Source organism: Pseudochaenichthys georgianus, chromosome 11 (assembly GCF_902827115.2).
Source record: "Pseudochaenichthys georgianus chromosome 11, fPseGeo1.2, whole genome shotgun sequence".
Taxonomy (NCBI): Eukaryota; Metazoa; Chordata; class Actinopteri; order Perciformes; family Channichthyidae; genus Pseudochaenichthys; species Pseudochaenichthys georgianus.
In genome coordinates, this window is record NC_047513.1 from 23,606,733 (window position 1) to 23,620,366 (window position 13,634).

Sequence of the window (13,634 nt, forward strand, 5' to 3'; positions counted from 1 at the left end):
CAGTCAAAGATGGCTGAGAGATTCACAGCATCACACGTACATGATAATATATGCGCCTTAAGTGCCACGCTGTGTTCTCACCAAAGCAAACCTGCTTTTCCCCTCCTGCTTCTATACTGTACTTGTCCAACATTTGAGTCAGGCGTTTTCTGTAAAGCGGCCTTCTGAAGAGATCAGCCCCCCCATTTTGACAACGTTTAGATGCTGACCAACAGCTCTCCTAGTCTGTGGCTGCATTCCCAAAAACAGTAGGGAGCTCCTGGTTACAGGAAGCGGATTATTTTATGGTCACTGTTTTGGCACATATCCTAGCCTAAAACCTCTGCAAGTCATTAGAAGGCTATTTAAATAAACGTGAACCTCCAGCATGCAGAGGGATAAGCCTTGAGGGTAGCTGTGAGTAGTAATCCCCATGCATCACCTAGCAGGCTTAGTGCGAACTCTTTCTTTCCAGTCACACACGCACATAGGCAAAGATGGTCCATACACACTCGCTGAGATACTGGGGCACACAACACCACTGGATATATGTTTGCTTTAAAGTCATACAATGAAACTCAGGGACTTTGTGCAAGGAATTAATAAGACCTTTCAAGCAGCAGCAAGGGGGATGACTCTCTCACTCCAAATGCAGATTGTGATGTCCAGGGTCAAAAAGTGAAGCGTCGCACACGACACATGGCGGCTGTCGTGTGGTCAAAGCTTCGGGTGGGGACTGAAATAGCTGAGCAGAGGGGATCAACAGCTGAACAGCCGCTCTGCAGCATCCTGAGTCCATTAAACAATGTCTGTATCTCCCTTTTAAACATGCATGTATGGGTGATGATGATATTAAAGTGTCTGGAGTTGATGAGAGAAGGCACTACATTTGAACTGTACTGATGTCACCCTAACATATACTTCTGTCGCAGTAAGACTCCATTATTTCTAGGGTTAGACATGTTGTCCCCTTTTTACCTCTGAGGAGTGTGCACATTTTAGTTTTATTCACTTTTCAGTTAATCAAATTCAATAAAATATATACTGTCGTTTTTTATGTTGATTTTAACCACAGTAATGGGATTGTGTCCCTTTTTGAGTGATTAAAAAGGGCTTAAAAATCAAATTAAACATACAATAAGCTGAAACCATGCTCTATGATCTGTATATCCTCGTACCTCTCTTCCCTGACCCTCAAACTCACACAAACACTCCATCACACATCTCCAGGTTACTCTCCAGATGCATGCACACACTTTTGTGCTCGTCTACACCCCCCCCTGCCCTCACTTGCTGGCACTATAAAACTCCACCCGGCTTTTCTGCCCTGAGCCGTTCCCATTCTGGAGCGGAATTGCAGCCTCCCCTCTAAATCCCACAGTGGCAGACAGCATAAATGAAGTTTGTTCCCCAGCCTACAGCGCTGAATAACACCCTCATAACTTCTGTTTGCGTTGCCTGAATTAGCTGCGATGCCTTGCCCGCGTCTCGTCGGTGGGTGAGTGCCAGCCGCGCGGGGCTAATGGCGGCTAATGACTGTTTACGGTGACAGGATCGTTGTTATCCGCCCGCCACCCCCACCCCAGTCTCCAGCTGTTATTATCATCATCATCACTGTACTGCTTTTGAAAAGTCCCCACACATAAGTGTTTGCCTGATGAAAGGCCCTCATGGTTCCAAGCAGTTATGCCAAGTGTGATGTGATGGATTTTCTCAGGGAATTTTGTCTCCCATTGTTTAACTGAGATAGAAGTCAGGAGCGTGTGTGTTCTTGTGTCTTCGCATGCTGGCCAGCCTCTCATATGTGTGTGTGAACAGGCCTCATGATGGAGAACAAATTGAAAATGAGATGGCTTGCACATCCTTTTTTTTTTTTTCTCCCTCTGTGTGTGTTTGTGTGGGTCTAGTTAATTTATTCAGGTTATTTTCTCTTCTCCAGACCCATGCAAATGAGATTGAACGGGAAAGGATGACAAGCATTCAGGCGCAAACACAGCCTCATCTCTCTCTCTCCATCACGACTCTGCTAACGGCTTTCTCCTTTTCTGTGTCACCCTTTTCTTCACTTCTCTCAACTCATTTTCCACGCTCCTCTCTCTCCCTCTAACACACACCTGGCTTCACTCAGCGATACAGAAACACACAGCAACACATGCACGTGTTCCGTTTAAAAGCCAGTGAACAGAGAGGGAGCTTAACTACAATGCACTGACCCTGAGAGGGAGGTTCTAGCAAACAGCGCGCCCTCCCTCGTGGATTTTGCCGTGACAGCTCTGCTAACCATGTTCCACTGAAGTAAAGGGGGTTTCTCTCCATTGTGTTTTGTAATAAGAGAACCAGCTCTGTGTTAGCGATGGCTGCTAATACCTCACCGTGATAGCATTGCCATCCTTTTGATGTATGTGCCTTTTTCAAATATATTCCACCGCTTGTTTGTGTAGGTGTCAATGTGTTCAAAAGAGCATTTTCCAGTATGAGAAATTGCATTTTTGCCGTTGCACATTTGCCTCCATGTGTTTGTCTCCCAATAAACAGGCTGTTGGTGACAGTGGAGACAAAGTCTAATAGTTCTGGTGTAATTAGTTTCAGATTTAGCATGAAGATGCCATGTGTTGTTCTTCAGGGGGAATTATCATAATGAAACATGCCCTGTCTCTGTTTGTTTACACCCTTTGTCCTCTCTTTTTTCCTTCCCTTTTTCCTCTTTGTTCCAGCGCTTCCTCTCTTCCAATTTCCCCTCAGCCTCTTTTGTAACCTGTCATGTCCATTTCTTAACCATATGCATTTTTCTTCCCCCCCCCCTCCTCCCTCCAGAGGTGCCGGTGTCATCGGTGCTTTGTCTCTCCTCCGTCAGAGAGCTTCCTGTTCAGGTCAGGGAGCTCTACGCTCAGGGTTTTGTCCTGGTCGCCGTCCACCCGTTTGTCCATCCCTGCGGACCTCGTAACGCACACATCCAGCGCCAGCTCCACCGGGCCGTGCTGGTCCGAGAGACGCCAAGGTACACAAACTAAACACACACTGTTTTTCAGCATGAGGGCCACCTTTTAATAGATGGATTTCTGTCACGAATTGATTAAGATAGATGATTTACAGCCACTTCATTGTTTTGACAAGGAAGCCAATTGAGAGCCATACCACAAGCTCAATTCTGCGCCTCACCTCATTCCCTTGATGTAAAATTAATTGCGGATGAGCCACAAAAACCCGCTAACTTTAGCTCCTTGTCCCAATTCTTTCTCTTTTGACTATACATGATAATATACTGTACTGTGCGTCTGTGTTTGGTTTACCCAGTTATTCTCTGGAGAAAACATCAATATTCACGTCATATTTGAGCAGAGCATTATGTTCATTCATCCCTGCTATCAGCTCTAGTACAGCATGCAAGCTGAGCTTTATTCTCTGCATCACATCGTGGAAGTGAGTGACAGATTTGCTCAAAACTAAATCTATATTCGTGCGTGCAGAGTTTCTGTTGGTGGATTTGTAGCTATGTTTCAATTTGAGTCCAAAATTATGGATCTTTTTTCCTGCTAATGGCTTTGGCAATGGCAACGTCTTTGGTTGGCAATTTTGGGACATTTTTTGGGTCCAGGCGTAATAATCTCAACAACTATTGGATGGATTTCCACATTCGTGTGTCCCTCAGGATGAATCCTAATTACTTTGGTGATCCCCTGACTTTTCATCTAGTGCCTCCAGGAGGTCAGAGTTTTCACTTATCCTGTGAACTATCTTGACATCTTCCAGATGGATTGTTACAAAATGTGCTACAGACATCCATTTTCCCCTCAGGATGAATTATAAAAACTTGAATGACCTTTTAAAACCTTTAACTTCTCTCATCTAGTGCCATCATCTGTTCAACATTTAAAATTGTCCAATTAGGGTTGGTATATGACCCAATACATCTACTTAATGGCCCCAAACCTCAGCTTTACTTTTGATTTTAACGAAATAGCAAAGGTCAGTATACTAACATGCCAATATTAAAGGTGGGGTAGGTAAGTTTGAGAAACCGGCTCGAGATACACTTTTTGTTATATTCCATGGAATGCTTTTAACATCCCGATAGCAATGAATATCTTAAGTACTTTGACAAAAAATCCATAAAGAAAAGTCATCTGTGGAAGCCGTAGCACTGTAAAAAGTACGACCAATCATTTTAGCCGGCTCGGCTAAAATGACCGGATGGCCTACCTGCCTGTCAGCCTTCCATGTGTGCACAAACTTATCTCGTGGCCTCATTGGTCATGTGCGCGTTCGTGTGTGTTGGAGGAGGGGCTCTGTTATGGGGGTTATTCCCTATCTTTATTCAAGAGCGTGGTATTTAAATTTGAGAGCATAATTTATTGATTTCTTTCCCTCAAACCCTGTCCTCACACTCAAATAGTGCCTGCTAGCGCTTAGATTGGCTCTGCTTCTGCTCAAACTGTACGCTTGCACTCAGATATATTGCTGCTTACAGAATCTGAGAGCAGACATTTCACGAGCTCACAGAAACAGCCTGAGTGCGAGGAGAAGGTTTTAAGCTGGAACACAGGACATCTGTAAGCAGCAATATATCTGAGTGCAAGCGTACAGTTTGAGCAGAAGCAGAGCAGATCTAAGTCCAAGCAGGCACTATTTGAGTGTGAGGACAGGGTTTGAGGGAAAGAAATACATAATCTGAACGTGAAATCAATAAAGTATGCTCTCAAATTTAAAGACCACGCTCTTGAATAAAGATAGGGAATAACCCCCATAAGGAAGTGGCAGATTTTTTCCAGCTGTGTATTTTCAAATTCTAGCGCACTCGAGCTGGTTTCTCCAAAATTACCTACCCCATCTTTCAGTGGTAAAAACGATAAACATACCTATTTATGCGAGGGAATATAGATATTTGCAATTTATAGTATTTGGACCATATATTTATCGCTTGCTAGTAACATTTCTTTAAATAACTAACAAAGATAATGTGCCATATAAATGATAGGGATCTTATATCTTTAGAGTTTACATAGGAATTTATATAGAATTTCCTAAAACAGTGTTATTTTTTTGACATTTCCGAAACATACCGTGTGAAAGTAATCTACATTACTTTAAATGATGCTGACTCTCTTTAACATATCAGATTACAAAAACTTTTCAATACAAAAGTGTGTCCCCCTGTGGATCAGTCTGTGGGTTTTCACAAAGAGGAACATAGTTACATATGTTCCCTCCATATGATATCAATTTATTTTCTTCGACTTCTTCGCAATTAAAGGAATTATTTAGCTAAGTATACAGTTTTTGGCACCCTCCTGTGTGCCTTTTATAATGTGAATCTAAGGAATAGCATATTGTAGACACACACACACACACACACACACACACACACACACACACACACACACACACACACACACACACACACACACACACACACACACACACACACACACACACACACACACACACACACTGCACACACAGGTGCCGGGCTGCTCCTTTGATGCCCCTCCTGCCAAGTGGTCCTGCTGCTTCCTGGCACCTGTCACCGTGGAGACGGCTGATTGCATCATCAGCACTCGCCAGAGGGGAACTGTGCGCTGAAAGAGAGAAACCATCTCTCCATCCTTTCATCTGCTTCCTTTAGCGATGGCTGATCCCCCTTTTCTTTTGTCCTCCTCGCCCCCCTCTGTCGCCTTTTAACTCCGCCTTTTATCTCCCCATCACCGCCATCCCCTTTCATCAAAAACCCTAAAAATGAAAGGGAAAAAATCTGACAGAAGTACTGTTTCAAATCTAGCTGCGAGTGTCACTCACGCCTGAGAGCACACGATATTACCACGGCCTTCCCACTGACCTCAATCCAAATGTGAAGAGGCGTATCTGAATGCTGCTTTTATGATGGTCTCTTGCAGTGGGAGAAGAAGGAAATTCAGTCCCTTTTTCTATCTAATAAGTCTATTGGTGAATGTGTGCTCCCGTTTAATGGGAAAGTCAGCCTGTAACATAATTGCCATTATATTTCTCCTGTGATCATTCTGGGTCAATGAGTAGTCGTGAACATGTGTGCCTGAATCTCATGTAGTCTGTAGGTGGTGGAACTGCTCTGGTGATAATGGACAACCTGGAAATGTAATTTAATAACAGTACAAGGACACTTTTGGTTGATGGGAGCAGAGATGAAGGGAACTAAATTACATATTAATGTTTTATACTGAATATTTGTTTGAATTCTCGAATTGTTCAACCTGTAGTTCAGAGAAGAGCCAACTGAGGTGGTCGAGACAGCGCCTGGAGACAGATGTGTGTGTGGCCAGTCACCAGGCTGCTGACCCAGAAGTCATCCAGAGCTATGTCAAGAGGGTGAGTTCATTATTTAGCATTCAATTAAGTCTTTTTACTGTAATTACTAGGGAAGGTCAAAGAGGATGTTTGCGCAACATGGTATTAACGATGAGGTAAACCGGGTAAAGGGCCTAACATCGCCACACTTACTTAGAGGAAAGGCCTTTTAGTGAAAACAGGTTTCGGCCATAAATGCTTCCTTTTAAAAGAAAAAACTAGTTTAGATTCACTTTTGTATGTGAACATACTAGGGATGCTGTTTCCCTCAATAGGTATTCCAAAACCTCAACTATGGCTTTACCATATTCCCTAACTGCAATTGTAAACTGTTTTATAGTTATATGAGGCCAAACATATCTGTGGCACTAAAAATAGTTGCTGGCTAATGTCCATTGAGTCAGCTTCATTTGGTCATTTGGTCAAGACACATTACTGTCGTTATAAAACATGTAGGTAAGCAGAGAGACTTTAGAAGTCTGCTCCTCATCTCTGCCTGGGTCTAGTTTCCACTTGTTGTGTCGTATAAGGTTGCAGGAATGTGTGAAGAACAGCCTCTCCTTGTAAACTGTTGTGAGTCTGACAATGTTCTTGGAGTACAATACTAAAGAAACAATGGTGAATAATTAGTATATACTTTGTGTGACTATATGAACAAAATAGAGTTATGAGAGGTTGGACCTGGTGCACACCAAGACATGGGTTTGATGTACTGATGTTGCCATGTTTGCAGGAAAGTAAAAAAAAACATGTGGAAGAAAACAATCTGTTTACACCCCAGCTCCCCCTTGGATTGTCTCTGTATTTGTTTTCCTGTGTGTCTCTCATGTTGTTGCAACACTGCTGCTGTGACAGTGGAGAAACATTATGGGGCTCAAAGGGCTACAGGCAACTGTCTGTAATTGCCTGTCTGTGCCATAATAACCCTGTCTCTACAAAATAAATGGAGGAGGAAAAGAACAGTGATTTCCTTTCCTTCTCATTTTTTAAAAATAATTGATCCCCACTAGTTGCATCTCATGTGACAATGCTCCATATTGTGTAACTAGGGAACAGAAGGAGGACCTTTGATAATGAATGGAAGGTCACAGAACTATGGATTACTATAATGAGACGTAACCCTAAGATACCCCGCCAACCACGGCGTCATCACTGGCATTTATCAGCTGTAAAACTCACTTTTGGTCTCCATGCTCATGAATTCGCCAACGGTCCCACAATGGGAAATGAAAATGTGCTCTATTGAATAGATTTGCATCTGAACACCCATCGAGCACAAAGGGAAACCTGATTGGATGGGAATGCACATCACTGAATATAATGTGATAGGCTCCGGCAGCGCGACATGAATAACCAATCGGATCACAAGCTGCCAGAGAGAGTTCGAGATAAGAGACCAGGAGCGGCACCGGGCAGGCAGAGTGACAGGCTGGTGTGTGTGAGTGTGTGTGTGTGTTCAGTTTTGAAATTCTATACTTCAATATCTCAAGCCCTCGCCATCCCACCCACTCTCAGTCTGTCTCGGGACGTACTCATCAGATAAAAACTGTGTGACTTTGTGTAATTGCGAGGGTGTCGGCTGGTAATGGAGAGACTGTTAATATATGTGATTGCGTGTGTATGGACGAGTGAAGTGTCAAGAGCTGTGGGGTAATGGGGGAAGATGTGTTTCGTTATTGTTTGGTAGTAGTTAGCAATTTGATTTCTCTCCCGTCGAGCCTGTCTAAAACTGTCAGCTCAAATATCAACTGACAATTAACCACCAGTGCTGCATGGTAGGGAGCGGCACACACACACACACAACCCCCCCCCACACACACACACACAGGCAAAGTACGCACACACACGGATGCGTTGAGATAATGAGGTCCCTTTGTCATTTGAATATTTGATCTTTGCAGATGATTAGCTAGGTTGTTATTCAGCTGAATATCTACTCTGCATACGTCAGCCTTTGTTTGTGTGTAAATGAGGCTTTGTTTGTCTGACGATAGAAGAAGAGACAGGGCACATGCTGCTTTGAAAGACGCCTTTTTATTTATCGTTTATTTGGCCGGGACAATGCACAGTAATGAACACTTAAAACATTCAAATGTGTCAAGCGTAACAGTGCCAGATTTAGCTTTGAGCTCATTTCCATCCGCAGTCCCTCACATAAAATATTTAAGAAGTTTACGTTTTACAAACATAGCAAAAACAAAATACATGATATGCAAAAGGTGCAAAAGAGCAAGAGCAGCATACACGAGTATTTTTATTTCCACATCTCTAAATGTATTCTAATGTGAGTGAATGTTGTGGTTATGCTAAACCCCTTACAGATCCAGGATGTAGCGGAGCAGGGGGTGATGTTTGTGGGCTTCCTCCAGCAGCCAGGCGGAGGACCCTGCTACTCAGGGAACTGGGACCCTGAGGATCTGTCCTCCTTACATTCAAGCCCCTCACCTATTCACCGACATCCCTTCAGCGCCAAAAACAGCCCGACAGATCCAACAGAACCACATCATAATGAGCCCGGGTTAGATCATGAAGGTGTAGAAAATCACAAACAGGACGACGAGACAAGAGACGTCATTCCTCTGAAACCCATCCAGAGTTTAGAGCTCGACCAAGAGGAGGCCAGTGAGCAAATCTTCAACGAGTCACTAGAATCAAGGAACCAGCATCTCAGCGGTGTGGACACAGTTCTTAAGCGTTCAAATCAGAACCCGGCAGAAGCCCAGGTGAAGCCGCTGTGTCCCAGCCCTCCAGAAGCTGCAGGTATAATCAGACAGCAGAGAGGCCGTCTACCAGACCTCCAAGAGTCCACAGAGGCACATTTGGATCTTTCCAATCAGACAGACAGACAGAGCTCGAGCTCCTGCAGCTGGCCCAGCTCTCCTGAGCTGGATCGAGGCACGGAGAGAAAGTCCTCCTGCACAGAGGGGCAGAGCAGAGCGACGACGTACAACAACAACCATATTCGGATCAAGGGCTCAGAGAAAGATGAGAATGCAGCTACACCGCCAGCGAAGGGTAGTAAGTTACCAGCTTCCTGTTTGCAGTGAGGGAATGTCACTAAATCAGAATCAGAATACCTTTATTAGTCCCACAGAGGGGACATTAGCATTTGTTACAGCAGAAAAAAGCCCAAAACAGCTTAATATCACCCAAAAGCATGCATTAAGAGTAAATGTACTCAAACACTTTTTGCATATATAATATTTCTATTTTAGGCCCCTTTTGAATTATATTCCACTTAATCTCAGCTGCACATAATGATACTTTTTACTCCACTACAATGATGTGATCATTTATATAACTTAGTAGATTTAGAATTATTACAAATTTTGAAATCAACTGATAAATAATGAAGGATTATTATTGGTGAGCTCGACCATCACCAGCTTCAATGTAAAAGTGATAAACACATAAATAAATATGTATTCTGAAATTGTAAATCCTGCAGTGCACAATGAGTACTTATACACTGCAGTAATACTATTTTAGATCTTAGTACTTCTGCCACCACTACCTGTTTCTACTGGGGTTATTGAATAAAAAAGCCTCATTATGCAGAGTTCATTTTGGCTTTGTGTTTGTGTGCCTGTAGGGATGCAGCTCTTCGCCTTGTACAACCACACGGAGGAGCTGAACACTTCTCTGAGGTTCTACTCTCTCAGGGTGCCGCTGCAGGTGCAAAAGGAAGCAGGGCTGATCACAGATGTCGACACAAACTGGCTCGACCACATGACTCAGCATTTCACCAGCGGGGCGCACCTCATCGATGGGTTCTTCCAACTTGAAGACAATAACGGTATGGTTTGTGGCCATAGCAATTAACTACTGCATATGTCGTCCTTTTTGAAGGGCTGTCACTCTAGAGTCACACATGTAGAGCATGAAACATCGAATCAGCAAATGTACCATTAAGTACTCAACTTTAATCTTTAATAGCACTTGATGGAATCTTGGTCATTGCTCTAATTCCCCCTCAAAAACTGCTGAAAACAACGTTGATGAGAACAGACAGAAGACTGAGCCAAGCCAAGCTGAGGGTCGTAAATCCAAAAAAATACAAGCTTAAAGAAGCTACAAATCCTCCGGAAAGATAAGGTTACCTGCAGAGTTGGGGGACGATTACCTGTGGGTTCTCCAATACGGCGGACCAATAAGGCGGACATCACATGAATTAAGAATTGTAATGTTTTATTTCCATAGCCCAGGGAAAGAGCTGCTCTGTAGCCAATGAATGAGAGGCTGATTTCAGTTTCCACAGAGTTTTTTCTTTTTACCCAAAAGAGCCTTTTTCCATTGTTCCCGGTTCTAAAACTTGAATTGTCCCAATTTAATCAGCATACTCCCCTTGGTATTCTCAGGGCATAACATACATTATTCCCTGATGTATTATGAAGTCTATGGAGCAGTTTCAGACTCTATATTTAATGACATCACATTTGAGTTTTAGCACATCTTGTTACGATTTGTGGGGGTGTTCATGTTAAAGGGGACCTATCATGCAAAATCACTTTTTCATGTCTTTTATACATAAATATGTGTCCCCGGTGTGTCGGGGAACTCACACAGTGTCAAAAAATAAAACCCTCTCCTTTCCTCCGTACCCAAATCTCCAAAAAACGGGGCTACAACGGAGTTGATCCAGATTTGGCAATAGAGAAATCCTTTGAGCTCCATACTGTTTCAGAAATAATCCTTGATAATCCATGATATGGCGTTTCATCACCGCAGTATCTGCCGGTAGAATCTCCAGCATGAGCTCAGCGCCCTCCTCCTCCTTTTATTTTTGTCATCAATATGTTTTTTTCTTAAAGCTTTATACCCCAAATCAGCACTTTTGAAACAGGAAGTGAAATAGAGGGATATGAGGCATGGCTAGAATGGGTGATCTGTTTGGTATGTTGAGCAAAACACTTCATAGACATGTTTTTTATATATCTGAGACCTATGCTATTGCCTAAAAATAGCATGATAGGTGACCTTTAACACCTTTTTGTTGGACTGTCTTAGTCTTAGATGGGTGTAGTTACTCTTAAACACATTCACTTATCAAATAAACATATGGATGGTTGCAGCTCAAACGTAACTTTCACCACACCGCCTCACCTTTCACAGCATTGACAAGATTAAGGAGCATCTTGGGCTGTAGCCTCCGCTCCAACTGCAGGGTATGGATGATATCCATGGAGCGACGTGAGTTAAGTCCTCGGCTTATGCCATAAGTCACTGTTCAGTCACCCATGGAATAAGTAGGCTTAAGCCAGAGGGAACAGGGGGATCAATAGTGAGAGATTGGAGAGGGGAGATGAGCTTGTAACTCCCGTCTGACTCGCATACATCCTCCCCTCTTCATCTGACCCTGTCCCGTTTCTCCAGACAATGGCGTTTCATCAGTGGACAGTGTGTTCATCTTCCAGAGCTCCGCGGAGGACGCCACACACACCTCCTACGACGCCATCGTGGTGGAGCAGTGGACCATTGTTGATGTGGGTCTTTTGAGTTTTTAATACTCTGTGCACTTTGAGGAATCCTTTGTGACTGAAGGCTGTTTTCTGTCAAGCATTACTTGAAAGAGTGGAGATGAAGGAATGTAGCAAGTGAGCTTACGGCTGAGTTAAAATTGTGTGTGTGTGTGTGTGTGTGTGTGTGTGTGTGTGTGTGTGTGTGTGTGTGTGTGTGTGTGTGTGTGTGTGTGTGTGTGTGTGTGTGTGTGTGTGTGTGTGTGTGTGTGTGTGTGTGTGTGTGTGTGTGTGTGTGGGTGTGTGTGTGTGTGTGTGTGTGTGTGTGTGTGTGTGTGTGTGTGTGTGTGTGTGTGTGTGTGTGTGTGTGTGTGTGTGTGTGTGTGTGTGTGTGTGTGTGTGTGTGTGTGTGTGTGTGTGTGTGTGTGTGTGTGTGTGTGTGTGTGTGTGTGTGTGTGTGTGTCAATGCCTTTTCCTCAGTGTTTTCTGTCTCTCATGTCCAGGGAGTTGTGGTGAAGACAGACTACATCCCCCTACTCCAGTCTCTGGCTCCCTATGGATGGAGGCTGATGTGTGTGTTACCCACACCCATTGTGAAGACCAACAGGTACAGAACCACACCACACCCCACCCTGGTGGAAAGTATTTACTCAAGTACTGTATTTAAGTACAATTTTGAAGCACTGGTACATTTAAGAGGTACACATTGTAGTCTCTACTCCTCTACATTTATTTGACAGCTTAGAATTCTAGTCACTTTTAGGATCATGGATAATAATACACATTTGTTGAAGTTCAACACATTTTACGGCACTAAACCAGTTTTTTTCAAACTTTTGGGATTCAGACATCTTACACAAAGCAAAAAGTGTATTTGGGACACATTTCAGATTCAGAGTTACTCCATTAAATATTTATAGTTCCCTCTAAACATTTCAAGAAATGTTAAAAAGCGCCAACTTTTCACCAAAAAGAAAATACATAAGTCCAAAAAGGTTTTTCTTCTGTCCTCTCCCATTAAACATCTCAAGCATGCTGCTTACACATTTAGCTAATTACTTCATGTCATATATAATGGACCAGTTAGAGGGACCACATTTCTATGTTGTGCTGCTACTACTTACAAACTAGGATTCTTAGGTTTGTGCTGTATATTTGCATTTACTGAAGAAAGGACCTCTGAAAGATTCCACTTTAACAACCTTAAACACACCTGTCCTTTACTTTCTCTATATATTCACACAACTAAGGACTAATTAGTGCTTTGTTGATTTCACAGTCTGATGTCTTAGACTCTGTCTGTCTGGTTGTTTTTGGGATTAGAACAGATGGTTTAAGATCTGACAAATAAAGATCATATGCTCGTCTCGACATGAAACCGCTTTTAATATCTGCCGCTGCTGCGAACCAAAGCGCTGTCGCTGACGTGCTGTTGTCTTGTAACCTGTCACTTTCCGAACAGCAGCAAACAGAACCTGGATTTCAAAAGTGACAGATTATAACAAAAACAGGTACAAGTAATAATAAAAGTGCTGTTTCTTTTCTTTCTGCAGTGACGGGAGTTTGTCGACCAAGCAAATCCTCTTCCTTCAGAGACCCGTTCTGCAGCGCAAGAGAAAAGACTTCAAGGTTTGTTCCCCATTGTCTTCCATCTCCGCCTCAAATCTGTCGCTTGTGTCTGTTCTGCCTTTGGGATACAGGCTTCATGTCACACAAGGTGCCATTAAAAAGTTGTTACTAAATACAAGACATACAGCAAATAAAAACACTCAGTATAAATGTCTAATAATAGGCGAAGATATGACCTCAAACAGTACAGGAAAGAGGCATCAATGAGAGAGGCTTTGTTGTGGTTTGGCAGGTGTCAAAGCTGTTTCAAAC

At 43.1% G+C, this 13,634-nt stretch overlaps 1 protein-coding gene across 2 annotated transcripts in view; it reads left to right on the forward strand.

Moving 5' to 3' along the window:
* The window catches only part of rftn1a (raftlin, lipid raft linker 1a), a 32,083-nt gene that overhangs the window by 16,788 nt on the left and 1,661 nt on the right, over positions 1-13,634 (forward strand). The window contains exons 3-9 of one of the 2 annotated variants that reach the window (XM_034094812.1): positions 2,794-2,977; positions 6,210-6,318; positions 8,619-9,315; positions 9,890-10,093; positions 11,671-11,780; positions 12,257-12,360; positions 13,307-13,382. In XM_034094812.1, coding sequence (XP_033950703.1) covers positions 2,794-2,977; positions 6,210-6,318; positions 8,619-9,315; positions 9,890-10,093; positions 11,671-11,780; positions 12,257-12,360; positions 13,307-13,382 — 1,484 coding nt within the window. The remainder of the gene's footprint in view (positions 1-2,793; positions 2,978-6,209; positions 6,319-8,618; positions 9,316-9,889; positions 10,094-11,670; positions 11,781-12,256; positions 12,361-13,306; positions 13,383-13,634) is intronic. The other variant, XM_034094813.1, reaches the window with a different exon arrangement.